The sequence below is a fragment of the Pocillopora verrucosa genome, chromosome 1 (assembly GCF_036669915.1).
Source record: "Pocillopora verrucosa isolate sample1 chromosome 1, ASM3666991v2, whole genome shotgun sequence".
Lineage (NCBI taxonomy): Eukaryota > Metazoa > Cnidaria > Anthozoa > Scleractinia > Pocilloporidae > Pocillopora > Pocillopora verrucosa.
The window spans coordinates 32145555-32158740 of NC_089312.1; the positions used below are offsets into that span (position 1 = coordinate 32145555).

The following is a 13186-nucleotide window of genomic DNA, read 5'->3' on the forward strand; positions in this document are numbered from 1 at the left end:
CCGTAGCGATTTTCTCAAAGAGCTAATTTGGTGACTTTGATGGACCTTTCATGGGTTTTCGCTGTCCTCATCAGTAGTGTAAACGATCCCTTAAACAGTTTTTCGTCGCCTTCAAGTGGAAATTGTAGCCTTAATAATCCAAAATCGCACAAAAAAGTGATTTTAAAATGTTTAGAGGGTTTTACGTGATGTTATGTTAGGGGAAGGTCCATTATCAATTGTAAACATCCCGTTAAAATACGAAGCACCATCAAAGAGAGCAACAATAGATTGGCACTGCCTGTTTGATCAGATGCTTACAAGGATGGCAAAAACGTGAGCCTACTAGGAATACATGAATTTAGTGTTTACTTAAAGTTTTTTTCTTCTTAACATACAGCTGCAAGTCCTTACGGAAAAGTCATTGTGTGAAAACATAAGTGTTCGATTCAATACTTGAAAAACTGACAGCAGGCCACTGCAAAAACTGGTCAGAAATATACGTATAAGTAAATGTACAGGGATATAAAAAAAGTGACCACCCTCAAAATAAGCAAGTATTTGTATGATAAGGACAACAATTACAATGGTTAGGGGTAATGGTAACAGTAACGGCAATAATGATAATATTAATAATAATAATAATAATAATAATAACAACAACAATAAAGATGATCATAATAGGAACCCCACCCTCCACTCTTTATCTTGGTTGCAGTAAAAAGAAAAACAAAGGCATGCCTCTTTCCTTTTGTTCACAAACGGCTCGGGTTTTAAATGCAAATTTTGGAAAAGCAAAAGCAAATTTTCATATATTAATTTGTTGACAGAACAAACACTTTTCACATCGGATATTTGAATGGTGAGTAAATGAAACAAGTCATAAAAAGTAGCGCTTAAAAACACACTCACTAAAATTTAAATGGTTATTAAAAATATGATCAGCTTCCTATACAATAAGTGTTTTACTTGGCTCGTCCATCGATCCTGGATGATACTCACTCTGTTGGAACCAAACGTTTTAAATTTGTGTCCTGTTTGAAACTTACTCAGTTTAATTTTGTTATTTTTGCCTTTCTCCTACAGACAGAAAAATGAAGCTTCCTAGAGTAAGACACTTGACACATTTTTCCGATGTTTGATATATATCCAGATGTTTGATTGGAGTTTTAAGAAATAAACTGGCTGCTAATGATGTTTGTTCAGTTTAAAAGACAAATACTGTTTCAGTCTTGATATTACTTTAAACAAAAGTTATAATTTGGTATAATTTTTCTTCCCGCGATTTTTGAATCACAAGTTGCAGAGACAGGCTAAGTCAGTGTTGTTTCAGGAAAAGACAATGACAAAAATATAAAAGAAAAATGGAGAAATGAAGAGAAAGTCAAAATAAAGAGCCAGTTCATGAAAGAAAATGGACAGACACAATATTTCACTAAGCATTGTTTACAAAGCTGAAGAAAACGTGTGAATAAGTAAGGCTAAAATACAAGCAAAACTCAAATGGACCACGATTTTTAAAAATGGATGTTAACATAACCTTGATGATATTTAAATGCAACAAACATTTTTAATTGAGTGTCATTCTGATATGTGAAGATTAACACATCTTAGCAATCAAAATAACCAAGAGCTCAAACCATATTCCTTCACTTAAAGGCCTTTGAAACCAAAATGGTGTGATAAGAATCTTCACTTTTTGTTCAAGAAATATTCGGACTATCCCATTCCCGCTTATGGAACATCGAGCGATTTTTATTTGATAAACGTACTTCCAGTAAATCAAACCCATTATCTTTGAGCGGCGGCAAGGGGTAATTTCACTCATGTAGGTACACAATGCTAATAGATCGGAAATGTCTGCAAACAAACTGAACATACCGATTATCCATTAAGTTGTGAGCGAAAGCTATAAAACCTATCCCTCTTCCTAATAGTACCTACTCTCATCAGCCAACGTAACCCACTCAAATGAAACAAAAGATGAAGATCTCAGCAATCTTATTGCTTACGGCGATTGCATTCTCTACTGCAAATGGTTTGTATATTCTAAAAGCTTATTAAGACCTTATTTTCTCTCGCGAAAGGCAGTTTCATTGTAACATTCAGAAAGTATTACTGTATGGAACATAGAGACTGTTTACGTTATCAAGTGTAACCACCCGCATCAGTCCTTTAGAATTCTTGTTGACTCATGCGCTAACGATTGAATTTCTCATATTCCAAAGGATTTAAGGGACAGAAACGAAATTTCTGAGAGATTTTGTGTTCCTACCCTTTCGGAAGAATCCTACTGTTTGGGTACTTCGTTGATTTTTTTTCTTGTGTTACTTTTATCTTTTGTAATTTAGATTGCAGTCGTGTGACTGAGAACGGGAAATGCTGCCATTTTCCGTTTATTTTCGACGGTTATATGTTTTATGGTTGTACTACTTATGGCTGGAATAGAGAATGGTGTAGTCTCACGGATTCCTATGACAGGGACGGACAGTGGGGAAATTGTCTTGAAGGTAACCTAATTCATGAGACCGGGCCCAGGGGGCGTAGCTAAGGGGCGGTCCTGGGGTGCCCGTGCCCCCTTGTTTTTAACGCATCAAGACATTTTGTAAAACACGGCGTAGAGGTCGAAATGACAATCTGGAGAGTACCCTCTGTTTGACACAGTGTGACCCCATTTCCCTTGGAAAAACCATGGCCAAGCCTCAGGGACCTTTTTCTCCCATTAAATTTCCAACGTATGAAGCAGCAAAGTAGGATGGTGAACAACGTGTTAAGGTCATGCAAAACTTTGCACGAAATATCACAGCCTAAAATTTTCTATTTCCCTTTTTATCTGTAGTCCAATGAATTCAGTTGGAATGAATATATTGTTTCCAAACTTCATTTGTGACGGTTTTTGGTGGAATTTTTTGATTAAATATGTAAAGTTTGCACCAGAATCAGAGTTTATTAAAGGCCCATGATATATTTTTAAGCTTTATCTGTCTTATTCATTAAAGAAACATTTCTTTTCGTTTACAACCAACAACAGTTCCGACGACAGTTCCCACTACCCCTCCCTTAGCAACTACATCCAGTGGGTCATCAGGAGGAGGATCATCATCAGGTAGGATTCAAGAGAACAATTCTTCCTGGAAATATCGATGACTTCCCTAACAGTGGCGCAACCAAGATGAAGCGAAAAAAGTTTGAGCAGAACAATAGCTCTGCATATACTTTTTGAGACTTTGTACCTTTCAAAAGTTACACCTTCACATGCAAAATTAAATAACGACGCTGAAACCCGCAAATAATTCACAAGCCTACTTGGGACTCAGTGCTGTATTCACGTGTAGTACTGGTAAAGATCTGGCGCCGTTAGATAGGGTTAACACATTAAGTTACTCAGGAAATTCTGAGGAAAAGTATAACTTCATTTTTTAATCGCCCTCTTCTCAGCCGTCTCCTGCCTGACGTCTTACATGAACTGGCCCTGAGGTGTATCTGTGATCTCTGTACCTCTGCCATAGAATCTCCTATTAAACTGCGTAGCTTCATAAAGTACCAAGAAAAAAGTGAAAATTAAGTTCAGGTATACATCCTGAATGTTGATGATTATTTGCCAAAGAAGCAGTGAAATTACCGAACACGCAGCAACCGCGTTGTTTGATTTGGTATTAGACTTTTCCGAACACCACACCAAAACTACAGCTTTCAAATAGAGAAAATTTAACACTTTCGTTCAGTATTTTAATACATAGTTTGGATGTAAGTGCTGTGTATGAAGTATATTTCGTTGATAAGCGTCTCTCTGTGTTTTTGCAGTTAATGACATTAACGTATATGGACATCTTTTTTTCATTCAATAATTAGCCCTCAAATGCGGGATTAAGCCACCCATGTCACGTATAGTTGGTGGTCAAACGGCCGAAAAGGGCAGCTGGCCATGGCAAGCTATGTTAGCCTCCCGTGGTGGAAGCCAGTTCTGTGGAGGATCTCTCGTTGAAGAAAACTGGGTGTTGACAGCCGCTCATTGTGTTTATGGTTCTTCAGAGGATCGCATTGTTGTAAGGTTGGTGACTGAATTTTGAACAAAAATTAATATGGTATTAGTCAGAGTGGTGGAAGAGTATGGAAATTAAAGAACGACAAATTTAAGATTGCTCATTTTAGACTAGATTGAGGCCCTCAAAACAAGGTTTCCCAAATAAAAATTCATTGTTTCGCAAGATCGAATAAAAAGGTTCACCGCCAACCTCAGAAAATACATGCAAGGAACTATGAAAAAGTGCGCAGCAAATTCGATCTAAGAATGTTAACTTTTCAGAGGTTATTCGGGTTTGCCCTTTTAATTAATTAGTATCCTTTGGTTACATGCTTCAGTCCAGTTGTTTAGAAGAGCCAATTATTAAGGCGTTACTGATCATTGAGTTAAGAAAACTCGCGTGCCACTATAATGTAACTGGAGGCTTAGTTAATGCATGGCTATACAGAGCCCTTACATTTCTGCATCATGCGCGTATGAAATCTTTTGAATACGGTAATCTATGAAGCTGTGAAATTTGATCAATGTCACGTGATGTCTATAAAGTACATTTGTCCATTGTGTAGCGAGCTGCCTTGCGAGAATAACGCGGGGGTAATTAACTTTAGCAACCGCTAGGAAACCGAGTAAAACTAAGAGCGGTTAAGTTTTACCAGCTCTCCTTATTAGTTTTGTTAATCTGCATATTGGACATCGATCGTCGGCCTCCTAGATGCACGTGTTGCTCATATAAGGTCCATCCTGTTAAAGCATGCACTTTTGATTGCTCTGTAGGATGGGTGCTCACCGCATTACGGACATCGGGGAAGAAATAGAAGTGGAGAAAAAATTTGAGCATGAGGATTACAACCCTAACAATTTCCAGAACGACATTGCGCTGCTTAAACTGAAGAACAGTGTGACGATCGGCCCAGATGCAAGACCCGTATGTCTGCCTGACGAAAACCAGCTCCTAATGCCAGACAAGAAATGCTATATAACAGGATGGGGGACGCTAAAAAGCGGGGGTGAACAGCCAGATTACCTTCAAGAAGCTTCGGTACCAATCGTTTCTGAAGCAAAATGTAAGAGGGCCTACGGTGATTCAAACATTCATGAGTCCATGATCTGCGCTGGTCTTGACATTGGAGGAATTGATGCCTGCCAAGGTGATAGTGGCGGACCTATGGTGTGTGAATTCAATGGTAAATGGTATCTCGAGGGCGCTACCAGCTGGGGATACGGTTGCGCGTTGCCTAACAAGTATGGAGTTTACGCTAAAGTGCGTCACCTAAAAGATTGGGTTTTGAAAAATATGAAGAACAATTAAAGGATGTCCACGTTAGATTACTGACACATCACAAATGAAAAAAAATGTATTTTCTTTGGGTTAGAAGAATAAAGGGATAAGAAAGATTAAAATTTTGTTGTTGGTTTTCACTCGTCTACAAACAAGCTTCTTTTCCCCGAAAGATCAATCATAGAGCCAAAAAAACAGCTCTTAGAAGCACGGCTATGACAGCGAGATTGGAAAGCCTCTTTTTTTTTTTTTTTTTTTTTCCGATGAATGCTATTCCATCATCTTCAGTCCACATGTCGCAGAGGTTTGGTTCTGAGTATGTTTGGTTGAGCTCGAAACGTCCTTTGAACAATGAAGCCCTTGAATGCAATGCAGACATATATAGGAAGCAGCTTTCTATCGAAACTCCCAACCGATCTCCACCTGACGGTGACGACAAAGCTGTTATAATGAATAAAATTATATGCTTTGTTTGAATAGTAATTTAACTTGGATGGGAATTTAAAGCACACACTAAAACAGTCTATACTCATAAAGTGTTGGTATAAAAAAACTGAGACATCTTTGAAGTAATGAAGATTTTTTTTTTTTTTTAGTGTTTAGAGCTCTGTAAATTATTACACCCCAACCAAACCATGAGTATAAAATTTGTCTTAACAGTCAGAAGTCAAACCCCTGCAATGGGTTGAGGACATTTGAACTCAAGTACTAACATTGACTCCGGGAGATAAACCACATGTAGTAACTTTATTTGAGAAATTATTCTCAGTTTTAAATGAGTGGTTCCACTTTAAACGAGACGGTTCAATACAGGTGGAAGAGATTACAACAAATAGAGGTGGAAATTAAATTAAAGTACAAGAGCGGAAAAAATTGGGGCACTTTGACAACCGACCGCTGATTGCAGGGTGACCGCTTAATTCAGGTTCGTTTGTACTTACAAGACAAATTTATACGATATTTTAATATTAACGATTACATTTCCTTGACTGAAACAACAATACGCTCACTGTAATATTGTAGGCGTAGAAATGAAATGCTGCTTATCCTAATTTGGGGCTGTATATTCTATCGCCTGAGAAAATGACATTTAGTTTGTATTTTTAGCCACCATTTTAGAGATGCTTCTAATTTTTGCTCCTGAAAATGAAATTCAATGTTGACTTTTCTCAATAAATACGCAGTTCAGTAGGTATTCAGAGGAGGTATTTTTCTAAAGAAACTGTGATGCATAATTGTAAATTGGCCTTTATAAAGAGATTCGAAACCTGACGTTCAGACCGTTAGCCCCTCGACAAAGCGAAGGCCGAAGGGCTTATGAGAGAAGCATCAGCTTTAGTATCTCTATATGGTGGCCAATTTACATTATCAACTCAGTTGATGAAACTAAATTATCTTGTCAGTTGCCATTCCGGCTGCTTAAATTGTAAGAACAATCGAAAGTTGCAAAGATCGACCCAAGACTCAACTGACCCTACTTCTACTTCTCAAAGATACAAAATCATGATTTCTGTTTCGTTGAATAGAAAGTAACTATCATATAAGGAGATAAACGATATCAGTCGGCTTAACATGATTAATCTAAAGTAGATCGGCTAGGTTCCAACCACTCGCCGATAATTGCTGCAACTTGCTGAAAATAAAAGTAAAAATTGATCTATGAGGGTCGTCAACAAATTCCTGTCGTCAAAGTCGTTCAGTGTAAAAACAGAAATAAAAAGCCATCACTTGTTTCTATTTGCCTATGTGCTTTAGTGGTTACTGGTTGCCACTAAAGATTATTTGGCCAATGGTAGAGACTGGTCACGATACTACTCATAGAAAGCATGATAAAAGCTGTATAAAAGAGAGATTTTACACAGCTCTTGCATATTATAATTAACTTACCTCGTTCTTAAATTAAAAGCGGTTCGTAAAGATGACAAATAAGCGTGAGTTTCTTTGGGATATTCTTCCAAGAGGGATAAATTCAGAAACTATTACAGGATATTCACAGAATGAGACAAAGAATGTGACCTTCGTGGACACTTAATAGGTTACTTTCTGCGTGAATGGTAGACAAAAACCGCATGATCTTAAGCTATGTGATAGCAATAAACTGCATCAAACCTTCCTAGCTTCACGCAAGGCGGGTAGGTCATCAGGTGAATCAGGAAGCATGTTAGCACAGTGGGAGGTGCCATTGATAAAAATGGCCACTTCAGTTGCAGTTTGGTTCGTTAGGACACTTAATGCATGCCAAGGGTCTATAGATCCTGCAACGGAAAACGGAACAAAAACAATTGTCTTAATTATTTAGTATACTGACTCTCTCTCCAGGGCCAATAGACACATCACTCTCACATCTTGCGCTCTCTACCCAAGAGTACTAATAGGTCCTGGAGAACTAACAGAAAGACCTGTTGTTGTAAAGTGTATTAGAGCATTCGTATGCGCTATATAAATGCATGAATATTTTGATTACATTGTAGAAATTTAGAAGTAATTCTTGCCTTTTACATAACAGATGTATTTCATGACTAATGCTTCGGTTTTCGATAAAACTTGTTGAAGCCTTCAACAACAACGCAACATTAATGAGCTTTCCCGGATCCCTTTCATAATCTAAAACTTTAAATCTCTTACCGTTTACAAAAACAATCTTTGAGCCTTTGGGCGTTTTTCCTCCGTAGTAAGCGTTTGTAAATGCAACTTTTTCATAAACATCCTGAGCAGGGATGTCATAAGCCTCAAGACAAGTATCCAGATCATAAGCAAGGTCGTGTGGAATTCTAGAATAAATGCAGCTGGTATTCTTCTCGCATGTTTGATCTAAAACAATATGCAACACTGATAATCAAATGAACATTTGTAGTCTATTTGTGCGAGTAAAGTGGACGTAGTGGCAGAGACCAGGCGTAATTTTCTAAATAGTGACTGTTATCAGCGTTATAAATGTGAGACGCCTAAGGATCTTAGGTCTTCTTATAAAGGGTATAAATTATGCACTGATATACTTTTTTAGACCGATTAACGCCTTAATTTTTAGAATTCTTTCGTACAAATTGGTGAATTTTTTTTAAACATGTCTCCTAAACCCTTTTCATGGGCAAAAAATCAAAGAAACCTTTTTTCTGATGAGAAGTCGAGGGGAACACTCTTAGCGAGAGCGGCGCTTAAGAACAGAATCCGCAAACTTAAGAAATCTGTGGTAACTAATCAACTGGAACTTACAGTATCCAAACTGAGTACAAGTTTGGTAGGTCCACTGGCGAAAAATTGAAGAGCCCATTGGGTCCTGTGTTGTGTTCTTGAATATTTCCAAGTATGCTGTATAGTTATTATTCATGCAGCGAAGTCCCACACGATCTAGATAGTACTGCAAAAATACAACCATTCCATACAAGGTCAAAGATATACTCTAGAAATTAATGAATATGGAAAGGACTTGTACCGATCAAAACAATTGATAGCCTGAATCTACATCGTGAGACAAACGATTACACGTTCATTTATCTATAAAAATACGAATAACAACAACTTTTTTTATAACAGAGAAGTCCTTCTTCCTCCGTAACAGTCAGGAGTGATTAGAAAGTAACCGCTCTTCACTGTCAACACTTAGTCCATCGAACGGGGAATGATACCTAAGAATTTTAAAATCTGATCGGGTTCTGTACTGCTATCTCCACGTAAAAAGGGATCAAGTTTAATCAAGTGATGCTAAACAATGTCCAATCGGACAGCCTATAGTTTACGATCATCTGCTCTCGAGAATCGAGATGTCGAGAGTATTGGAAACCTCCAAGAAAGCAAAATAACATTTCATCAGCATGTAAGTTAGTGAAATTCCCGCTAAAATAGAATACCAAAATATCCTTACACGTATCACATAACCAAGATCTTGGTAAGGAGTGAGGGATGAATTTGTCATACATTGACACACATATTCTATGTTGAAACCAGAAGCTTGAGTATTGTACTGCACAATTCCGTCCAAAACGTTACCAAGGTTCTCGACAAACAGCCAAGTGTCATTCGTCTGTGAAATATCATTGCATGACAAGAAGTCGTGCTCTAAAGTTTTGTAATCCTTGTCGGCGATCAGCTGGTCCACATGGGCGAAGGCTTTCATTATATTGTTTTGACACTGCAAAAGAAAGCGAGAGGACATCACCTAACTCAAGGTATATCGTACCTAATAAGATACATTAAAAAATTACTCAGTTCTGATTGATTGAGATAAATGCAGTTTTCAAGTAATTCAATGCAGAAGAGGGTTAATTCGGTGAAAGGAAGTAACAAATCAGACTGAACAATTCCTTGAACTGTTTAGCCGGACTTTAAACTTTGCGCCTTTGAGATGTGAAAATATCATTTTATATTATTGTTTTGATCGTACGCGGTTGTCTTGACCGAACGCACAAGGTCACTTGCAGGGTTTGCCATAAATAATAACAGTTGATGCGCCGCTTTGATTAGCTATCTCGTATTTTTTCATGTATATTGTTAATACGTAATCACATGATTTCGGGTGCAATTTTGGAATAAATAAGCACTTATAAATTTTTTCAAAGACCACAAATTGCACGGCCCTGCGGGCTCGTGCAAATTTGTTAGTCTTTGAAAAAATTTACTTCAAAATTGCACCCGAAATCATCGGAATACCTGTACAAAACAGGAAAAGATCTCGCGCGGCAAGTGCGCTGGAGAAGCAATAACCTATCTTTTTGATTTGAACACAATCCAAGCTTCGGGTATGGTAAAACACAGTACTGATGTATTTTGTTTATATTTCTGAAATGGGCTGATGCATTTAAATTATAGTATGTCGTGTTGCACGATCCATCCTACAACGTTTTAAACCATTCAAAACGTACTTGCACAGACCCACCAACAAGGGGTGACGCGAAACTTGCAGCTGCAACCTAGAGATAGATAGGGACATATGGTTACAAAGATTATTAACGGACTGAATAGCGATTTTTTGTTTTCTAAAAACGTTCGCGTAAAAAAGATACCTTGCACTAAACTCCAGGCAAGTTTTGAAAAGACTTTTTGGATAATAATATTGACCCAAGTGATTGTAAACAGTTCCTAATACTCGCAGCTCTTAGTTCATTTGAGATACCGAAATCGGTCCAAGTTCCGCAGAGTTGTCAGAGGGATTGGCCAGCTTTCGCACCTCTCAGCTTCAATGTGTCGTTAAATCGCCAATGAAACATGAAATTTTGTTCACAAGGAGGAAAATTATTTGGGCAATGGTTCCGAGTGGAAGTATTGCGGCTTGTAAATTTATTACAGACATGCCTCCTTTCGATATCTTTTTCGTTACATATTTTTTTTTGTTTGTGTGGGGTTTCAGGAACCCACAATCGAGCTCTAGTTTTAACTTTCCATTCCATTTAATTTGCTCGTATTCGTTCATATTTGGCCCCAAAATTGCCGCTTGGACTAGCCATGACACATCTTACTGAAATGTCATGCGGTCGGCCAACAACAACTGAATTACTTTTAGTAACATCAAAGTTTAGAAGTCAGATAACCTACGTTGTTGTAGTCTTGAAAGTCTGTCTTTGCCTGCACGGGCGCTGATGACGCAACCGCTCCTATCACAAGATGAGGATACTGTGTAGGAATAAAACACAAATGATGATGAACCACTTAGAAGAAATGAGGATTGTTTATATTTTTAACTACCAGTTTAGAGGGGGGCTAATGTTCTGTAATGCGTGATTCTTCGATCGGCTTTGTAACCTGTTGCTTTCCCAGTGCTGTTCATGTGTTCTCGATGTGCAGCGAGGTTGTGCCCGCCGTAACATTTTTGTTCTCCCATATTTCTAAATTCCACGCCATTTCTAAGTTGCACAGCGGGGCAAACACAACTCTAAAAATTGTAAACCGATGTGCGTAGTCGAATAAATTTTCTCTGCTAAGTCGGCAATGCGAAAAAGGTCAACTAGAAGCAAGTATTGGTCTTGAGGAGGAGAATTTAACGAAACTTTGCCTTTAATCTGAACCAAGCTGCTAGATTGCCCGGGTAGGAACCGCCATATGCAATCCACTGATTCAGGTCAGTAAGTTTGTACATCTTCTGGGCAAAGACACAAAACTCGGCCAAGTCTGCCAACCTGTAGAGAAACATTCGGAATGTATGGATCTTTCTCAGTAGGAAAAGTGGTTTTCTATGGAATGACAACTTTTTCAGTGCAGTAACTTATTTAAGTATACCTAGCTTCTATTAAAAATTCGGGACGTCTCCAACAGCCCTCAAACAGACGAGTCGTTTCGAAATAATAAAATTTGATTTGTTTGCTCTCGACTTTTAAATGTAATAGAATTATCGAGCTCAAAATATGAGCTTTAGATAGCGATCAAACTCAAGCTCTAAGGAGAGAAAAACTTGATACCCTGATTGCTTAAGATGATTGCTTAGGATAACTGTAATTTTCACAGAATACCGCTTATTTATCCTTACATTACTTACGCTTGCTGACTTGAAAGATATTTGAGGTTCTCTGTTTCTAAATAGTCTTCAAAAGTGCTTAAACCGTAATAGCGATGCTCCACCGCAAAGAGTAGGCCACCATACTGCTCAGCCAGTTCCACAATATTCCCTAAAAAATTTACAGAGTATACTACTTTGATAGAAAAATAATTTTCAGGAACAAGACAATTCCGTAGACAGCCTCCCTCCCTACCCGAGTCTGAACCCCTCACCCCAACTCACCCACCCATGACATTACTTTGAAAAATATGTCATGACATTTTCGCGACTGTAATGCCTTCAGTTTCGTCAAACGGCGCCCGCAAAACTGCACTCTAAGCTGACTCCTCTTTTGAGGGAAGTCCCAGCTCACGAGGGTAACAAAATGAAGCGCTCTTGTCGAATGATACCTGTAATAACCTGGAGCTTGAAGGGACATTTTCTTAGTTTCACTTTAAGCAGTCAAAGTGAAAGACCATATTGTTTACTTTATAAACGTTTAGTCAGATAATTAAGTATTATTATTTCTTGACGAAACGAATAGCTTCAAAAACCTGCTAGTTTCTCGCTGCCTCCTTTTTCAGGTTTTATAATGGACTAGTTTTAAATAAAACTCGTAAACTAGCAGTGCAGAATACAGACTGCAACATGCCATGCATTTAGGCGGAAGTTTTGGAAAAATACCAGAGCTCAATATAGCTTTGAAACAGATTAATCCTACCATAGTCTATATCAGCTTGAGATAATTTTCCCTCTCCTCCGATGTACAAGAAGACTGGTCCATCTTCCTTTCTCCAGTACTTAGTATTTACCATGTAACGTTGTTTGAATGTCTTCTGTGACGGCTCAAAGTGATCCAGTGGTTGTTCCAATGTGAATTCTTCGATTGGATCGTGTCGAGCGTACAGCGAATGTTGATGTTCACGCACATACTCGCGGATCTTGTAAGATATTTCGGTTTGGAAACATGTGGTACGAGAAATAACGGATAAGAGCAAGAGGCATTGGACTAAAAACTTCTCCATAACAGTGACTTACAATTCAGTTTACCGTGAGTGAAATTGTCTTCCAATGCCATGCGGCTTGAAGTTCAGACTCTCCTCATGTGAGCATCTCGTGACTGCAGTATTCATGCCCTTCAGAGCGTGACTGTTAGTCACGCAATCGACCCATGTCAGAATTGTACGCTATGTAACTCTACGGTTATTTCTCAGAAAAACACGCATGTACCGCCCACAAAACACATAGAGGAGTGTGAGGTACTCATTCCTTGTTCGCCTAAAACTCTGACGGTAACTTTTTCTTTGCTTCTGGCTAAGAATCAGCGGCTGCAATGTTTGACATAGTTAGGTAAGCGTTTTTTTTTTTGTTATGTTTTGGTTGCGAGTGATACCATCTGTTTACATTTCCTCTGATAAAGAGTGAAGAAAAAAGCGCT

General features: G+C 38.2%; 2 protein-coding genes across 3 annotated transcripts; one reads left to right on the forward strand and one right to left on the reverse strand.

Annotated features, from left to right (window-relative positions):
- Positions 1-1898: 1898 nt before the first annotated feature.
- Positions 1899-5404, forward strand: LOC131775950 (chymotrypsinogen A). The gene is made up of 5 exons (XM_059092072.2): positions 1899-2017; positions 2331-2489; positions 3011-3085; positions 3832-4030; positions 4778-5404. The coding sequence occupies exons 1-5, from the start codon at positions 1951-1953 to the stop codon at positions 5310-5312; spliced, it is 1035 nt and encodes a 344-aa protein (XP_058948055.2). The 5' UTR covers positions 1899-1950; the 3' UTR covers positions 5313-5404.
- A 514-nt stretch (positions 5405-5918) lies between these two features.
- On the reverse strand, positions 5919-12838 carry LOC131775957 (thymus-specific serine protease). Of its 2 annotated transcripts, XM_059092081.2 has the most exons (10): positions 12470-12838; positions 11749-11878; positions 11269-11392; positions 10812-10889; positions 10142-10189; positions 9145-9411; positions 8496-8640; positions 7908-8093; positions 7392-7537; positions 5919-6915 (listed from the first exon to the last, which is right to left on the reverse strand). In XM_059092081.2, the coding sequence occupies exons 1-10, from the start codon at positions 12771-12773 to the stop codon at positions 6859-6861; spliced, it is 1485 nt and encodes a 494-aa protein (XP_058948064.2). In that variant the 5' UTR covers positions 12774-12838; the 3' UTR covers positions 5919-6858. The 2 variants fall into 2 exon arrangements, with proteins under 2 accessions (XP_058948064.2, XP_066014784.1); XM_066158687.1 differs by lacking the exon at positions 5919-6915 and having other exon boundaries at positions 7535-7668.
- Positions 12839-13186: the final 348 nt, after the last annotated feature.

Bases quoted from the DNA above. Each gene is read 5' to 3' on its own strand.
- LOC131775957 (XM_059092081.2), bottom strand. From the start codon at position 12,773: ATGGAGAAGTTTTTAGTCCAATGCCTCTTGCTCTTATCCGTTATTTCT. The intron at 11,393-11,748 runs GTAAGTAATGTA...GTTTCTCTACAG, and splicing joins TATCTTTCAAGTCAGCAAGC to GTTGGCAGACTTGGCCGAGT. The intron at 10,890-11,268 runs GCAAAGTTTCGT...ATTCCTACACAG, and splicing joins CAGCTTGGTTCAGATTAAAG to TATCCTCATCTTGTGATAGG.
- LOC131775950 (XM_059092072.2), top strand. From the start codon at position 1,951: ATGAAACAAAAGATGAAGATCTCAGCAATCTTATTGCTTACGGCGATT. The intron at 2,018-2,330 runs GTTTGTATATTC...TTTGTAATTTAG, and splicing joins TGCATTCTCTACTGCAAATG to ATTGCAGTCGTGTGACTGAG. The intron at 4,031-4,777 runs GTTGGTGACTGA...ATTGCTCTGTAG, and splicing joins GAGGATCGCATTGTTGTAAG to GATGGGTGCTCACCGCATTA.